The sequence below is a fragment of the Moschus berezovskii genome, chromosome 15 (genome assembly GCF_049115385.1).
Source record: "Moschus berezovskii isolate FMDL1 chromosome 15, NW_MosBer_1.0, whole genome shotgun sequence".
Taxonomy (NCBI): Eukaryota; Metazoa; Chordata; class Mammalia; order Artiodactyla; family Moschidae; genus Moschus; species Moschus berezovskii.
Window position 1 is genome coordinate 59073805 of NC_142474.1, and position 18642 is coordinate 59092446.

General features: G+C 39.4%; 3 protein-coding genes across 5 annotated transcripts in view; 1 reads left to right on the forward strand and 2 right to left on the reverse strand.

The window, feature by feature from the left end:
- Positions 1 to 18642, reverse strand: part of GPR158 (G protein-coupled receptor 158) — a 548344-nt gene that overhangs the window by 425499 nt on the left and 104203 nt on the right. The gene's annotated exons all lie outside the window — the stretch shown is intronic.
- Positions 1 to 18642, reverse strand: part of THNSL1 (threonine synthase like 1) — a 44513-nt gene that overhangs the window by 10666 nt on the left and 15205 nt on the right. For 2 of the 3 annotated variants that reach the window (XM_088844124.1, XM_055428468.2), the window contains exon 1: positions 815 to 981. The exons of the other annotated variant lie outside the window; for it this stretch is intronic. The gene's annotated coding sequence lies outside the window, so the exon portion shown is untranslated. Of the gene's footprint in view, positions 1 to 814; positions 982 to 18642 lie in introns of those variants that run through there. 3 annotated transcript variants of the gene reach the window in all.
- ENKUR (enkurin, TRPC channel interacting protein) overlaps positions 1181 to 18642 on the forward strand; it is a 36487-nt gene continuing 19025 nt past the window's right edge. The window contains exons 1-2 of the mRNA XM_055428479.2: positions 1181 to 1762; positions 11500 to 11645. Of these exons, the coding sequence (XP_055284454.1) occupies positions 1677 to 1762; positions 11500 to 11645 (232 nt within the window). The 5' untranslated portion in view covers positions 1181 to 1676. The remainder of the gene's footprint in view (positions 1763 to 11499; positions 11646 to 18642) is intronic.

The following is an 18642-nucleotide window of genomic DNA, read 5'->3' on the forward strand; positions in this document are numbered from 1 at the left end:
TTATTCTTATCTACTGAAATTCACCAAGAGCCCAAGATGATAAGCACCTACACATTCAGCAAACTTTGTTTTAAGAACTGGATTTATTTAGTGAGAAGCCAACTCCACAGACAGAGCATGGACCATCTCAGAAGGCAGAGCCAATAAACTCTTTTAAGTCAGCCAAGCTTCCATGCTGCTTTGTCTCCACCACCGGGCACGCTGGCAGTGACAGGCCTAAAACTGGCCTCTTATCTTCAAGCATCCTTACTCCCTTTGGGCAGACTGGCTTCTATAAGGTTGGTCAGAACCATATTGCCAAATGTCTTTCAGAGCCTCTGAATGGCAAAAGCTTCTAAATGAGAGTCTTTCAGCTGTCAATATGGGAATCAGTAGGTTCATGGAAGACCACACGGATCAAACGGAATAAAACCGCTCCCAAGACTATTTTCAAAAAGGGACGCCAGGAAAGAAAAAACGAGGAGCATAGAATTCAAAGGCCTGTTTAAAAGGATTCTTGTGGTTTAGGCTGCCTGCTTAGAAAACAAAGTCAAGCCCTAAGAGCCCGATAAAGAGGTAAACAGGGGGAGAAGCAGCGAGGCGCGAGAGTAAGGGAGACAGGTGGCCGAGGGGAGGACGAAGCTCAGGAGGTCCTGAGCGCTCGCACAGGCGGCCGCACGGCTGAGCGCGGGACGCCAGCGGCCGGGAAGGCGGGCGCGGCCGGACTGCTGGGATCGCCGCCCGAGCAGCGCACAGGGGAAGACTCGGACCGGAAAAGGGCATGCGATGGGAACGGACTGATTCTACAGTTTCCCTTTCTCCTCAAATAACTCACCAAGGAAATCACACTGAGAAGACGGGGGGAAAGTAAAGGAAATGGGAAAGAGCTTCCGGGAGCCGCCAGCGCCGCCTCGGGACAGAGTCCCGCACCTCGGACTCCGGCCCCTCTGGCCCACAGCCCAGGGCCCAGGCCTCGCCAGGTCCACCTCGCCCCAACCCGCGAAGAGGCCTCTGCGCCTGCGCAAGGGCTGGCCTCCGCGTTCGCGCGCCACGCCCACCGCCGAGCTGCCCAGTACCTGGTGAGCTACTCCTCCGGCGCCTCACCCACTCGAACCTAGGCCCCTCCCTCCCTCGTCCTGTTCTTCACGTCGGACGTGCGTCAGCGTGGCCTCAGTCGCTCGCCCCGCCTCTCAGGGTTCACGCCTGTGGACAGGAGTATCGTGTGACGCCTGCACATCGGCACGGGTTCCCGTCTGTCTGTGGTAGAATTTATCTTTTTTTCTCAAATACACGGAGAAAAGAGCAACATTTTTAAGGGGACGCCATTTTCCACCCCTTTACTCCCAAAGGTACATGTTAACTGTGGTTTTCACGTTGAGCTTCTCTGACAGAAAAGGAGCTATTGCGAAAGAAAAGTTGGGAAAACTCGATTGCGACGCCACCTTCCTCGTTGCCTAGTTACTGTTTCCACGGCAGTCGTGCCGTCAACAACGCTAAGTGAGCCAGAGTCGTGGAAGGGGTATTTTACTTTCTTGCCAAGAGAGGACTCTAAGAGAAGAGGTCGCTGGGGAATTGCGTGAAAGAAACGTTCGTTCCTTGAGAAGGCAAGAGGGTAGGAGAGGAAAGGACAAGCTGTGAAGAAAGGGATGGAGATATTGCTATAGTGAGAAAAAAGTTAAGTAGTTTTCAGGACTCATATGGTGGCCATGGATCCAACGTGCCCTTCTGAGAGCATTTATAACCTCATACCCAGTGACTGGAAGGAGCCTGCACAGCCTCCTAGGTATGTGGGTAAGCAATGATTATCACTTGAAACAAGAATGGAGAAGAATTGTTCCATTTCAGGATTAAGTAAACATCGTATGACTTTCAAAACGACATTACATTATTTTTATCTCAGTGAAGTGGCCTTGGGTGACAGCTTCTTAAGAAGTTGCGGAATATAAGTATTTAGCTTCTCATAATTCAGAGAGAGGGTGGTCCAGTGCTGTGAGAGGGGCATTTTCTAATGTCAGCCTCTTGTTCATACGTGTGTAATTGTTTGTAATTTAATTGTACGTGTGTGATGTGGTATACAACATAGCCTGAAATGTCTTAGTGTTGAAAAAAGAGAAGTCATAATTTTATTATCCTGCGTTAGGATACTTGATATCTTGTTTCAGGAATTCACTGTTTCGTTTCTGACTACACCACTGCTTTCTCTAAAGAAAGATAATACCTATTTTTTCCCAAGAGTATTGTCAAATATAAATTTCTATTTGTTTCTGAGACTTTTTTTTTTGATTGATGAAACAAATGCACGAGATAGTGCCTAAGGTCTTTTTTTTAATCTAATAGTTGATAGAAAGAGGAATGAGACCCAAAAATATGTGATAGAGTTAAGATTTTTATATAGGTGTTAGGACCCCTTTAGTTCCCCAAATTTTCAAAAAGGTACCACACAGTAAACGTGTCCACTCTCACCTGGGACTTAGCACTTACTTAAATCTCTGGGGACAAAAGAAGGTAAAGAATAGGGGAAATCTCATTCCTTCTAGGATTTTGCAGCTTTACCTTTTTTCTTTTTCTTGTTCCAAGTCAAAACTACATTGAAAGTGCAGTGGGCTAAAAATAAAAAATTAGGCACTGCAACTGATTGATTTTGTGATCTCAAATACATTATTAAAATTTGTTTTCTGATCTGTAAAACAAATTACATGAACTGGATACTCTTTAAGGTCTTTCAGATCTAACTGTAAGTTATCTATTTTAGTAATTACTTGGAGTGCCTAACATCTTCAACAAGTGGACAGATCCTTCATTTCTAAGCCTGAGTATCTTTTTAACCAGGCTAATGCCTATTTTGTTTTCCATTAACTTCTCAAAATCTAGTAGAGATTGGAAATAAGAATTCAAAGTAAGATTTGGTACAGTTTCAGAGTTTATGAGAAGTGTTCAAATTAACTATTGCTGAAAGGAGTTTTAATCAAAAATTCCTGTATATTGTACAAGATAAAAGCTCCTCTGTAACCCACTGGCAGATTATATTTTTCATAAAATCCTGAATTTGAATGTTAAGATAGTTTATTAAATAGGTGTTTTGTTTATTGGTAAATTTAAAAAGCTTTACTTGTCTAGGTGGCTTTTTCAAGAAACTTTATAGGAAAAATCTTCATTTAGTTGGCAAATGTATAATATCACCCTTGGGTCATGTTGCAGTGACAGCTCAAACTCCTTGGTTTACTCTGAAGAAATAAGTAGGAAAAACTAACTTAGGTGAAAAGAATAAAAGGCATCCAAATGTGATGCCAAAGAACTCTTTGTGTTAGGGTAAAGTCAACCTACACTGCCAGCTATAATCAAGAGGAGTTTTTAATTTGACAAGATGTTGTACTTGCAAGACACTAATTTATAAAAAACAGAGCATAATAAAACTTTTAACCAATTCTCTCTCTCCACTATAACACAAATTGCCCTCAGAGTAACACAATCGCCCTTACCCAATCCCCTTAGTAGTAGTAAGAATTTTTGCTAAGAAAGAAATATAGTAAGCTATGAGTCTTTGCATCACTGAGTTATATACCCAGTTTCAAGAAAGTTCACTGCATCTCTTTGCAAGTCTTGAAGATGATTGTTCAGCTTTCACAAAGAGGCAGATTCCTTGGGGAAACCACAACTGATAGTACCTGATCTCCCATACCTCAGAGATTACAGTCTCCTTGGGGAACTGAAAGATAAACATTAAAGTGTTGGTTAACAATAAAACCATACATCATTGAAAACCCTAATGAGAGATGCAGATGCTAAATGAGAATTTAGAAAATGGATATATGAAATCAAAGTGGGATGAAGAACACCCTCTTTCCAGTTGAACTGTGAGCTATGAGCTGTCTAAAGTTCTACACGATTAAGAAGTGCTGTAATAATACTGGCCTGAAATTTTAAAACAAAACAAGCATATAGCAGTAGTTTAACCAGATGTTCATCTAGTCGAGTAGGATTAAAAAAATGAAACATCAGACTGTACCAACTTTTGGTTTATTTCAAATAAATTGCCATGGAAATGACTAAAGACTAAAGACTTAATATGACTAAATATATCATGACTGTTGGCAAGAAAATATGGTATGTTTATTGAATATGACAACTTTAGATTTAGAAAAATCTATAGCCCACATCGAATAAAAACTAAAAAGTAGGGCCAGTTGTCTGAGTCACCGCTAGATCTTTACAATAAAACCACACCATCTAGAAAATGTAATAAAATGCAACTATTGAAAGTGTAATGGAAGCAAGCTCAGTGTTCATCAATAGCTGAATGGATAAAGAAGATGCGGTGTGTATATGTATATACACACATATACATGCAATGGATTGCTCAGTTCAGTTAAGTCGCTCAGTCGTGTACGACTCTCCGCAACCCCACGAATCACAGCACGCCAGGCCTCCCTGTCTATCACCAACTCCCGGAGTTCACTCAAACTCATGTCCATCGAGTCGGTGATGCCATCCGGCCATCTCCTTCTCTGTTGTCCCCGTCTCCTCCCACCCCCAATCACTCCCAGCATCAGAGTCTTTTCCAGTGAGTCAACTCTTCACATGAGGTGGCCAAAGTATTGCAGTTTCAGCTTTAGCATCAGTCCTTCCAATGAACACCCAGGATTGATCTCCTTTAGAATCGACTGGTTGGATCTCCTTGCAGTCCAAGGGACTCTCAAGAGTCTTTTCCAACACCACAGTTCAAAAGCATCAGTTCTTCGGCGATCAGCTTTCTTCACAGTCCAACTCTCACATCCATGCATGACCATGGGAAAAACCATAGCCTTGACTAGACGGACCTTTGTTGGCAAAGTAATGTCTCTGCTTTTTAATATGCTATCTAGGTTGGTCATAACTTTCCTTCCAAGTAGTAAGCATCTTTTTATTTCATGACTGCAGTCAGCATCTGCAGTGATTTTGTAGCCCAAAAAAATAAAGTCTGACACTGTTTCCACTGTTTCCCCATCTATTTCCCATGAAGTGATGGGACCAGATGCCATGATCTTTGTTTTCTGAATGTTGAGCTTCAAGCCAACTTTTTCACTCTCCTCTTTCACTTTCATCAAGAGGCTTTTGAGTTCCTCTTCACTTTCTGCGATAAAGGTGATGTCATCTGCATATCTGAGGTTATTGATATTTCTCCCGGCAGTCTTGATTCCAGCTTGTGCTTCTTCCAGCCCAGCGTTCCTCATGATGTACTCTGCATAGAAGTTAAATAAGCAGGGTGACAATATACAACTTTGACGTACTCCTTTTCCTGTTTGGAACCAGTCTGTTGTTCCATGTCCAGTTCTAACTGTTGCTTCCTGACCTGCATACAGGTTTCTCAAGAGGCAGGTCAGGTGGTCTGGTATTCCCATCTCTTTCAGAATGTTCCACAGTTTATTATGATCCACACAGTCAAAGGCTTTGGCATAGTCAATGAAGCCGAAATAGATGTTTTTCTGAAACTCTCTTGCTTTTTCCATGATCCAGCGGATGTTGGCAATTTGATCTCTGGTGCCTCTGCCTTTTCTAAAACCTACTTGAACATCTGGGAATTCACGGTTCACATATTGCTGAAGCCTGGCTTGGAGAATTTTGATCATGACTTTACTAGCATGTGAGATGAGTGCAACTGTGCAGTAGTTTGAGTATTCTTTGGCATTGCCTTTGTTTGGGATTGGAATGAAGACTGACCTTTTTCAGTCCTGTGGCCACTGTTGAGTTTTCCAAATTTGCTGGCATATTGAGCTGCAATGGATTGCTACTCAGTTATAAAAAAGCGTGGAATTTTGCCATTTGCAGCAACATGTATGGATTTGGAGAGCATTATTCTTAGTGTAATAAGAGAAAGACAAATACTGTGACGTCACTTAAATGTAGTGTCTAAAAAATAAAACAAACAAGAAGAAGATTCTCGGATAAAAAGAACAAACTAATGGTTACCAGTGGGGGTGGGGGGGAGGGAGAAGGGGAATACAAGGGTGGGGCAAAAGGGTTGTTACGGAATTATATGAAATGTGGGTGAAACTCGCATGATTTGAAAATGGTAAATCACTATAGCATTGAAAGAACCTTTCATTCAAAAAAAAAGTGTAAGGTTTACATATATTAATTATGAAAAGAAATCACATTATCAAGTTAAAATCAAGTTAAAATTCATAGAGATATAAAATTTTTTTGGAAAATTGAGATTAAGGGAACCTATTAATAGATCTCTATTCTTGTATTATTGAGATATAATTGACATACACCATTATATTAGTTTCATCATTTAAAAAATTTGTAATTTGGAAAAATAAAGTAATTATTCATATAGAGTAAAATATCTTGTTTTCTGTGACATGGTAAGCTTTCAGTTCACACACAGAATAGTGTAATGAATCACAAGATGCAATTTTAAAAAGGTGAGTATACACACTCCTTTTTACCTCAAAAAAGGTTATTAGTCAAGAGATCATATATGCTAATTCCAGTTTCCATGGGAATTTGAAGGCACAAATTTGGATTAAACATTATTTCTTGAAGGTATCTAATGTGCTCATTCATTTTGGACTGTAATTAATTCCTAGCCATTGAGTTCAAGATTGAGGAAAGTCTTCTAAAAGCAAGAAAAAATTTAATGTTTCTCCACACAAACTTATCTACATAGTAAGATGAGAATACAAGTTACTGAAAGTGGTGTAGCTGAATTTCTGCTTCCAGTCAAGAATGGAATTTACCCTCTTACCTTAAGCAACTAAAACACCAGGAAAATAAATGTAAAACAACGGTTTTTTAGACACTGAACAATAGGCAGCACAGAATGTTCATCCATAAGTGAAGGGAAACAAGGCCTGGAATTGTCCCAATATTCTCCCTGGAGGAAATCTCCAGACAAAAGTTCAGGAAAGAAAAATTAAAACAAAATTCAGCAGTTTCACTGAGTTAAAGTGACAGGATTCAGAATTTGAGGAGGTCAAGCCATGTACAATTCATAGCACAGAGTACTCTAGAGGAGAGAACTGCATAGATAGAAAATTATGGAAGTATACAGGAGGATTTCCGTGAAGTTTTTAGTTGACAGTCCACATGTATGATGGAACTACCAAGGCCAGAGAAATAACCAACAGAAAGCAGCAGAGCCAGATAAAGTTTATGTTCCCACCAACCAGAGTGAATCTCATAAGATACAGGGGATTGAGCGGTGTACTCAGAAATAGGACCAACTTAGAACTGGACTAAAAGTTTCTAGTCCCAGAAATATATATAACCAAGAGAAAAATCAGTCAATACAAACAGACAAAGAAATGATATCAGAGAGAGAATTAGTAGACAATACTAAAACCACTATTTAAAATATTTTCATGTGTTCCAAATGCAGATGAAAACATGAGCAAGACATAGAAATAGATTTTTAAAAATCTAAGTTGAATACATAAATAATACTATGTCTAAAATGAAAAGAGTATACTGAATGGGGATAATAGCTAAGACACTGAAGAAAAAAATATTTTTGGATTTAAAGACATACTAATAACACAAAATGAAAATGAGAGGGAAAAAAACTGAAAAGGAAAACAGTGAACTGTTGACCACATCAAGCAACCTAATACAAATGTGATTAGGATCCAGAAGGAGAGTAGACAGATCTAGAAGAAATATTTGAATAGTGGAATTTTTTATAAAATTAATGAGATCTTTAAATCGGCAAATCAGAAAATCATTGTGAACCCCAAGAAGGAAAAGGAGGAGGAGTAAGAAGAGAAGAGGGAAACCATTCCAAGGGCAATTAACATAAAATATCCTAAAACCAGTAATAAAGAGAAAAATACTAAAAACAGCCAAGGAAAAAAGAAACATTGCATACAGAGGAAGAAGGAAAGTCAGCAAATATTTCATCAGAAAATACAGGAAGCCAGAAGTTTTAAAAGCCCATAATGTAACAAGAAAGTGGTATGACCTGGAAATTTGGATTTACACAACGACATAAAGATTACATAAAATGGTAAATATGGCTTCCTAGGTGGCTCAATGGTAAAAGAATCCACCTGCCAATGCAGGTGTCGCAGGAGACGAAAGTTTGATCCCTGAGTCAGGAAAATCCCCTGAAGGAGGAAATGGCAACCCACTCCAGTATTCTTGCCTGGAGAATCCCATGGACAGAGGAGCCTGGTGGGCTACAGCCCATAGGGTCACAAAGTGTCGGACATAACTGAGCATACACACACGTGCACAGCTGGGTAAATGTTAGTTTTTTTTCTTTTTAAATTTCTTCACAATATACTTAGGTTTTTAAGGGGAAACTAACCACAATGAATTACAGGTTTTATAACACTCATAGAACCCTAGGATAAAGATGGGGGAGGGGTTGATGCAAGTATGCTTTCTGAGGTTCTTACATCCTATAGTATAATACTTGTATAATAATACTTGAAGGTAGACTGTGATGAGATAAACATACATATTGTAAACCTTAGAACTTCTACAAAATGAAAACAAAATATAAGACAGCACAAAATAAGGAAGAACCAGCAATGGGTTATGTAGAAAACAATAACAAGATGGAAATTTTAAATACAAACACATTTTTAAAAATCACATTAAATGTCAATAGTCCAAACAATTATGAAACTGTTAGGATAAAAATTCTATGTTCTCCATAAGAAAACCCCCTTAAAAAATAAAGACACAAGAAAAAAGTCAAAGAATAGACAAATACTATATTATCATAAATTAAAGGAATACTGGATTGGTTATATTAATATCAGTAGATTTTAGACTACAGAATTTTAAGAGGGATAAAGAGTATTACTTTATAATAATGAAGTGATCAGTTTTTCAAGAAACTATGCTAATTCTAAAGGCTGGGCACCTACTAATAGAGCTTCAAAATACATGAAGCCAAAGCTGACAGAACTGAAAGAAGAAATAAATCCACAACTGTAATCAGTGATTTCAACATCTCTCTTTCAATGTTTATTAGCACACTTGAAAATAGTATCCAACCTGTTTGTCCTGTCAGTTATAGAACACTTCAGCCAACGGCGGCAGTGTACACTTCCTTTTCCAGTGTATATAGAATATTTACCAAGATAGACTGTGCTTTGTGCCATAAAACAAGTGTTAGAAAACTTTATAAAGGATTGAAATTTTACAAACTATATTTTTTTAACCATGATAGAAATTAATTAGAAATCAGAGAGATATCTGGAAAATCCCCAAATATTTGGAGATCAAGAATAGCACATCTAAACAAACTTCTAACACAAAGAAGACATCAGAAGGGGATTTAAAGGTTTTGAGCTGAATGAAAACGGAAGCATATCATATCAAAATTTGTGCTATGCAGCTATGAAGCAATGCCTAGAGGGAATTTTTGGCTTCTGTTAGATAAGTCAGCTCAGTCACTCAGTCGTGTCCAACTCTTTGCAACCCCATAGACTCCAGCACACCAGGCTTCCCTGTCCATCACCAACTCCCAGAGCTTGCTCAAACTCGCGTCCATTGAGTCAGTGATGCCATCCAACCATCTCATCCTCTGTCATTCCCTTCTCTTCCCACCTTCAATCTTTCCCAGCATCAGGGTCTTTTCCAGTGAGATGGTTCTTCACATCAGGTGGCCACAGTATTGGAGTTTCAGCTTCGGTATCAGTCCTTCCAATGAATATTCAGGACTGATTTCTTTTAGGATGGAGTGATTGCATCTCCATGCAGTCCAAGGGACTCTATAAAAGTCTTCTCCAACACCACAGTTCAAAAGCATCAATTCTTTGGCACTCAGCTTTCTTTATAGTCCAACTCTCACATCCATACATGACTACTGGAAAAACCATAGCTTTGACTAGACAGACCTTTGTTGGTGAAATAATGTCTCTGCTTTATTTTTAATTTATTCATTTTTTTAATTGAAGGATAATTGCTTTACAGAATTTTGTTGTTTTCTGTCAAACTCAACATGAATCAGTCATAGGTATACATATATCCCCTCCCTTTTGAACCTCCCTCCCATCTCACCCCTCTAGATTGATACAGAGCCCCTGTTTGAGTTTCCTGAGCCATACAACAAATTCCTGTTGGCTGTCTATTTTACATATGGTAATGTAAGTTTCCATGTTAACACTTTCCATACATCTCACTCACTCCTCTCCTCTCCACATGTCCATAAGTCTATTTTCTATGTCTCTTTCTCCATTGCTGACCTGTAAATAAATTCTTCAGTACCATTTTTCTAGATTCTGTATATATGTATTAGAGTATGATATTTATCTCTCTTTCTGACTTACTTCACTTTGTATAATAGGCTCTAGGTTCATTCACCTTATTAGAACTGACTCAAATGCATTCCTTTCTCATATGATGTCTAGGTTGGTCATTGCTCTTCTTCCAAGGAGCAAGCGTCTTTTAATTTCATGGCTGCAGTCACCATCTTCAGTGATTTTGGAGTCCCCCAAAAATAAAGTCTCTCACTGTTTCCATTGTTTCCCCATCTGCTTGCCATGAAATGATGGGACCAGATGCCATGATTTTTTGAATGTTGAGTTTTAAGCCAGCTTTTTCACTCTTCTCTTTCACTTTCATCAAGAAGCTCTTTAGTTCTTCTTTGCTTTCTGCCGTTTGCATATCTGAGGTTATTGATATTTCTCCTGGCAATCTTGATTCCAGCTTGTGCTTCATCCAGCCCAGCATTTTGCATGATGTACCCTGCATATAAGTTAAACAAGCAGGGTGACAATATATAACCTTGACATACTCTTTTCCCAATTTGGAACCAGTCTGTTGTTCCATGTCCGGTTCTAACCGTTGCTTCTTGACCTGCATATAGATTTCTCAGGAAGCACGTATAAGTATAAATGTTTAAAGTCAAATAGCTAAAAGTGCACCTTAAGGAACTTAAAAAAAAAAGAAAGAAAAACTCCAAATAATGAGATATAATAATGATCAGTGCAGAAATCATTGAAATGGCAAATGTGAACATTAGAGAAGACTTACAAGCAAAAGAAAAAGAACAAAAGAGAGAGAGAGGAGAGACACACTACCAGTATCAGAAATGGGAGAGGTTACATCATTATAAATGCTACAGATGGTCAAAGAGTAGTAAGTAAATACTATAGCGCAGTCGGTAAAGAATCTGCCTGCAATGCAGGAGACTTGGGTTCGATTCCTGGGTTGGGAAGATCCCCTGGAGAAGGAAATGGCAATCCACTCCAGTATTCTTGCTTGGAAAATCCCATGGACAGAGGAGCCTGGTGGGCTACAGTCCATGGGGTCGCAAAGAGTCGGACATGACTTAGCGACTAAACCATCAACTATCATGATCATCTTTATTCTGACACTGTTTTATTAGAGTAAAACTTTAATCTAGCTTGCCTATGGACAGGGCTTAGATAATTATGCTTAATGGCTGTCTCCTATTGAATATAGATATATATTATAGAATATAGAATATAGCTATATGTAAATTAGAAATGTATATCCTTCTGAAAACTTTATATGATTTTTATTAAAGATATAAATGCTACAGCTTTTTTTAAATTTTAGGTATGTATCAATTTTTAAAGCAACTGTAAAAGATGACATGCAAAAATTTAAAACTGCGATGAAAACTATGGGACCAGCAAAACTTGAAGTACCTTCTCCAAAGGATTTCCTGAAGAAACATTCAAAGGAAAAAATTCTACCACCCAGTAGGTTTTATTACTTTTTAATTTTAAAAGTGTTTACGGGTAATTTAACTAAAATTATTTTGTCTGTGAATATTAAATGTTCACAGTAATAAGAACTTTAGCTCATATTAAACTGAATTTGAGAGGCTAGGAGAAAGCAGAAATCAGGAATATAGTACATCCACCATAGTATTCCTAGCAGCATTATTTATAATTGCCAAGACATGGAAGCAACCTAAGTGCCCATAAGCAGATTAATGGATAAAGAAGTTGTGGTATATGTATACAATGGAATACTACTCAGCCATCAAAAAGAATGAACTATTGCCATTTGCAGCAACATGGATGGACTTGGAGGGTATTATACTAAGGGAAATAAGTCAGACAAAGATGTAAACTTTTTGATATCACTTATATGTGAAATATAAAAAAAAACTGGTAAGTGTAACAAAAAAGAAACAAACACAGAGTAAACTAGTGGTTACCAGTGGGGAGAGGGAAAAAGAGGCAATAAAGTAGGGGATTAAGAGGTTCAAATTATTATGTATAAAATAAGATATAAGGGTATATTGTATAACAGGTGATATAGTCAAATTTTATAGTAATTATAAATGGAGTATAACCTTTAAAAATTCTGAATCATGGTATTGTACACCTGTTACTTATATAATATTACAAATCCATTACAATGAAAAAATGTATTTTTTAAAATTCCCAAAAACCCCACTATGTAGTAGAAAAAGAGAGTAGAGAATGCTAAATTTCCTCCCCCACAGACTTTCCTTTTGAAGGTGCAAGCTTCTTAAACTACATCTTGGACTATATGATAAAGCCCCACCTCCAGCACCACCCACCATCTTCAGATCTAGCCATATGACATCAATAACAAGAAACAATTATAAGAGTTCTAAACCCCAAATGGGCAAAATTGCTTGGCCTCTAAACCTTATCTAGTCTTTTCTCCAGGAAATGAAAATACAACCGTTGCTATCAGTTGTCAAAGCAAAGACCAATCTCATTTTATCTTTGAGTATGGGCTTTAAATTTCTCAGATCTCGAAGACCATTAGGACAATGAGAGAACTGTATGTAATGGAAGAGGCTTCCTGAATGAGAATCAATTTCTTGGGCATGCTACCTGTGCAGCCACACTGGGCCCCGTGCTTCAGAGGATCCCACACTTGGTTTAATGCTCTGCTTTTGTCATCTTGAAATTCCTAATAACTTTTTATCAAGGAGTCCCACATTTTCATCTTGTGCTGGGCCTCACAAATGATGTAGTCAGTTGTGGTCATAGAGCATATGGATATTGCGGGAAAGGCCATCAGAAAAGTGGAGAATAGATGAAAAAAGATTTGTGACAAGTATGCATGAAGCAGCTTCTTCCTATCGTGACTATGTCTTCCCTTGATGGTTTTGGATAATAAACACAAGAAGGCAATGAGTCTATGTCTTTTAAAAAGTTAGCCTCTTCCCATCTTCTTGGATCAAAGAACTAACATAGTATGTCAAGCCCAATGAGGGTATCACCTTTTGACAAAAGTGTAACTCCTTCTCCTTATGGCAGTGTTTTGTGTCCCACAGTCCTCTCATAACCCATATGCCATGATAAAGGATAGGCATTATTAGAAAAGATGGAAGAAGCAAATATGAAAGTACAATATAAATGTTTAATTCAGGTCTTTGAAAATCTCTTGTCTTTTCCTCAAGTTTTATTTTGCAACCCACAACCACTCAAGAATACTGGAAAATCTTAAAATAGAATTTAATTCCTTAAGTGCCTTAGGACCAGTGATATTACTTGGGTCCTTATGAATACTCGCCAAAGTTAAGCATATTGCATAGCACAACTACCAAACTGTAAATCCTAAGTTTCAAATAAGAAAAAAGAGATGAAGTCTGTCTCTCCTCTTATAAACATTATAAGGTAGTTCAGTTCAGTTCAGTTCAGTTCAGTTCAGTCGCTCGGTCGTGTCCAACTTTTTGCGACCCCATGAACTGCAGCATGCCAGGCCTCCCTGTCCATCACCAACTCCTGGAGTTCACCCAAACTCATGTCCCCTGAGTCAGTGATGCCATCTAGCCATCTCATTCTCTGTCATCCTCCTCCTGCCCTCAATCTTTCCCAGCATCAGGGTCTTTTCCAATGAGTCAGCTCTTCGCATCAGGTGGCCAAAAGCGTTTCAGCTTCAACATCAGTCCTTCCAATGAACACCCAGGACTGATCTCATTTAGGATGGACTGGTTGGATCTCCTTGCAGTCCAAGGGACCCTCAAGAGTCATCTCCAACACCACAGTTCAAAAGCAGCAATTCTTTGGTGCTCAGCTTTCTTTATAGTCCAACTCTCACATCTATACATGACCACTGGAAAAAACATAGCCTTGACTAGATGGACCTTTATTGGCAAAGTAATGTCTCTGCTTTTTAATATGCTGTCTAGGTTGGTCATAACTTTCCTTCCAAGGAGCAAGGGTCTTTTAATTTCATGGCTACAATCACCAACTACAGTGATTTTGGAACCCCCAAAAATAAAGTCAGCCACTGTTTCTACTGTTTCCCCATCTATTTCCCATGAAGTGATGGGACTGGATGCCATGATCTTAGTTTTCTGAATGTTGAGTTTTAAGCCAACTTTTTCACTCTCCCCTTTCACTTTCATCACTTTGATCAAGAGGTTCTTTAGTTCTTCTCACTTTCTGCCATAAGGGTGGTGTCATCTGCATATCTGAGGTTATTGATATTTCTCCTGGCAATCTTGATTCCAGCTTGTGCTTCTTCCAGCCCAGCGTTCCTCATGATGTACTCTGCATATAAGTTAAATAAGCAGGGTGACAATAGACAGCTTTGTTGTACTCCTTGTCCTATTTGGAACCAGTCTGTTGTTCCATGTCCAGTTCTAACTGTTGCTTCCTGACCTGCATACAGGTGTCTCAAGAGGCAGGTCAGGTGGTCTGGTATTCCCATCTCTTTCAGAATTTTCCACAGTTTATTGTGATCCACACAGTCAAAGGCTTTGGCATAGTCAATGAAGCAGAAATAGATGTTTTTCTGGAACTCTCTTGCTTTTTCGATGATCCAGCGGATGTTGGCAATTTGATCTCTGGTTCCTCTACCTTTTCTAAAACCAGCTTGAACATCTGAAAGTTCACGGTTCACGTATTGCTGAAGCCTGGCTTGGAGAATTTTGAGCATTACTTTACGTGTGGGATGAGAGCAATTGTGTGGTAGTTTGAGCATTCTTTGGCATTGCCTTTCTTTGGGATTGGAATGAAGACTGACCTTTTCCAGTTCTGTGGCCACTGCTGAGTTTTCCAGATTTGCTGGCATATTGAGTGCAGCACTTTCACAGCATCATCTTTTAAGATTTGAAATAGCTCAACTGGAATTCCATCACCTCCACTATTTTTGTTCTTCGTGATACTTCCTAAGGCCCACTTGACTTCACATTCCAGGATGTCTGACTCTAGGTGAGTGTGAATCTAGATAATCGTGATTATCTGAGTCATGAAGATCTTTTTTGCATAGTTCTTCTGTGTATTCTTGCCACCTCTTCTTAGTATCTTCTGCTTCTGTTAGGTCCATACCATTTCTGTCCTTTATTGAGCCCATCTTTGCATGAAATGTTATAAGGTAAAACAAAAAAATTCATTGGCCTTAAGAATAAAAAATTGGGGGTTTTGCAAGAGCTTTAAAGGTCCATCAAAATAAAATAAAAGCCCATGCAGTGAAACAACTTTTTAGGTAACATAGGCCAAACAGCTACCAGTCTCTTTGTGCAAATGCTGCCATTTTGAACACAGTAACTTGCTAGACACACTGAAAAATACCTACCAGGTATATGAACATTTCTCTGAATTCAAGTAGTGGAACATCTGCATGACTACAAGACCCTGTTGATATTGCCTGTGCTGTGATTCATGGGTTCGCAAAGAGTCGGACATGACTGAGCGACTGAACTGAACTGAACTGAAAGTGAAAAGTGAAAGTCAAAGTTGATCGGTCGTGTCTGACTCGTTGCCAGCCCATGGACTATACGGTCCCTGGAATTCTCCAGGCCAGAACACTGGAGTGAGTAGCTGTTCCCTTCTCCATGGATCTTCCCACCCCAGGGATCGAATCTCCCACACTGCAGGCAGATTCTTTACCAGCTGAGCCACCAGGGGAGCCCAAGAATACTGGAGTGGGTAGTGTATCCCTTCTCCAGCAGCTCTTCCTGACCCAGGATTCAAGCTGGGGTCTCCTGCATTGTAGGCAGATTCTTTACCAGCTGAGCTACCAGGGAAGCCTAGAAAGAAACCAAATCATTTGGCTTTCAGATTTGGCAGTCAATTGTGGTCATAGAGAATATAGATATCAGGGGGAATAATTTGTGACTAGACATCCTCACCCCTTTTCCCAAACCTTCCCCCATTGTCTGCAAAGAGTCAGACATGCCTGAGTGACTAAGCAGCAGCCCCATTGGCATCCTCCACTCTCGGGTTGTTAGACGAGATGCTTAGGTAGATACACCATAGGGTAAGATGGGTGTAGGCTTTAGGCTTCATCCAGCGCACAACCACAAAGCAAGATTTATAATTTACTTACTCAACTAGGAATGAGTTATCAGTCTTCCTAAACTGTCGATTTATTTCCTGAGAATTCACTTTTGCCTCTTAAATGCATTTCTAAAGCTATAGTTAAGGAAGTCATCTGCATGCACTTTCAACTCATAATTAAATTTGGCTTCTAAATGTTTCTCATGTGAACTTATAAAAGCCTTTGGTTTTGAATTGAAAGAGACACATGTACCCCAATGTTCATTGCAGCACTGTTTACAATAGGCAGGAGATGGAAGGAACCTAGATGTCCATCGGTAGATGAATGGATAAGAAAGTTGTGGTACATACACACAATGGACTATTACTCAGCTATTAAAAAGAATGTATTTGAATCAGTTCTAATGAGGTGGATGAAACTGGAGCCTATTATACAGAGTGAAGTAAGCCAGAAAGAAAAACACCAATATAGTATACCAACACATATATATGGAATTTAGAAAGATGGTAATGATGACCCTATATGTGAGACAGCAAAAGAGACACAGATGTAAAGAACAATTTTTGGACTCTGTGGGAGAAGGCAAGGGTGGGATGATTTGAGAGAATAGCATTGAAACATGTATATTATCATATGTGAAACAGATCACCGGTCCAGGTTCGATGCGAGACAGGGTGCTCAGGGCTGGTGCACTGGGATGACCCTGAGGGATGGGATGGGGAGGAAGGTGGGAGGGGCATTCAGGATGGGGAACACGTGTACACACCCATGGCTGACTCATGTCAATGTATGGTAAAAACCACCACAATATTGTAAAGTAATTAGCCTCCAATTAAAACAAATAAATGAATTTTTTCAAAAAGCCTCTGGTTTTTTAGGCAAACTGGTTATACCATCCTTACTGGGGTATGTTTAGTAGATGGGAAATATTTGGGTTGTAACAGGTTTATTCTCTGCTCCAGGCTTTTAAGAACTCCACAATTCAATTTCTCACAACATTTCAGTACTGTATTAAATAGGAAAACGATAACTCTTTTTGTAGGTCAAGAACAGGAAAAAATTTTACATATTGTTCAAGCAAATATATACATCGTAGTCTACATGTTACATTTTTTTCATCCCCCACTATCATGTAAATTCCATGAAAAAGGGGACTGTCTCTTTTGTTCACTGTTGTCCCCACAGTTCCTAGAGCACTACCTGGGAACATAGTAAGTATTCAACAAAAACATATTGCATGAATTAATGACTAAGTGAATATTGTAAACTTCCTTTATAATGTTTGTGGGGGGTATAGAGTTATCAGGAGTATATTGGTTTTCTGGGGCTGCTACCATAACAAGTATGTGTGTGCTAAGTTGCTTCAGTCAGGTCTGACTCTTTGGGACCCTATGGACTGTAGCCCTCCAGGCTCCTCTGTGCATGGGACTATCCAGGCAAGAAAACTGGAGTGGGATGCCATTTCCTTCTCCAGGGGATCTCAACCCAGATCGAACCTGTGTCTCTTACTGTCTCCTGCATTAGCAGGTGGATTCTTTATCACTAGTGCCACTTGGAAAGCCCCATCCGTTCATTCCGTTCCGTCGCTCAGTCGTGTCCGACTCTATGCGACCCCATGGACTGTAGCCTACCAGGCTTCTCCGTCCATGGGATTCTCCAGGTAAGAATACTGGAGTGGGTTACCGTTTCCTTCTCCAGGGGATCTTTCTGACCCAGGGATCAAACCCAGGTCTCCCGCATTGGAGGCAGACGCTTTAACCTCTGAGCCACCAGGGAAGCCCCTGGAAAGCCCCATAGAGTAGCTTAAATAGAAATTAATTTTGTCACAATTCTGAGAGCTAGCATCCAAGATCAGGGTGTTTCCTGGAATTATGTGAGAGTCCAGTGGTTAGGACTCCGTGCTTCCATTGCAGGGATTATGGGTTCAATCCCTGGTCAAAGAAACAAATCCCACATGCCTCAAGATGCAGCCAAAAACAAGCAAGCAAACAAACAGACACCATCAGGGTATTTCCAGGGTTCATCTCTTCTTGGCTTATAGAGCTGTCTGCTCCCTGTGTCTTCTCGTGGTCTTCCTTCTGTGTTTGTGTCCAAACATCCTCCTTTTATAAGGAAGTCAGTCGTCATTGATCAGGGCTCACCCTAATGACTTCATTTTAACTTAAGTCCCTCTTTAAAACTGTGTCCAACTACAGTACCATTCTGAGGTACTGGGGTTTAGGGCTTCAACATGTGAATATAGGGGTCAGGACACAATTCAGCCCATAACAAGAAATCAATCCATTTCATAGACCTTTAATAATAAAATATTGGTTTTTTTCTGATAATAAATGTTATATAAAATGATTTAAAAGTTCAAACAGTACAGAAATGAATAAAGACAAAGTACCTAGTAGTTGTGTGTGGGGTTAAGATTTGAGTAAGGTTTTGTCAAGATAGTTGTTGCCTTTGGTTCTGAGAAATAAAATGTAATTATTTTAC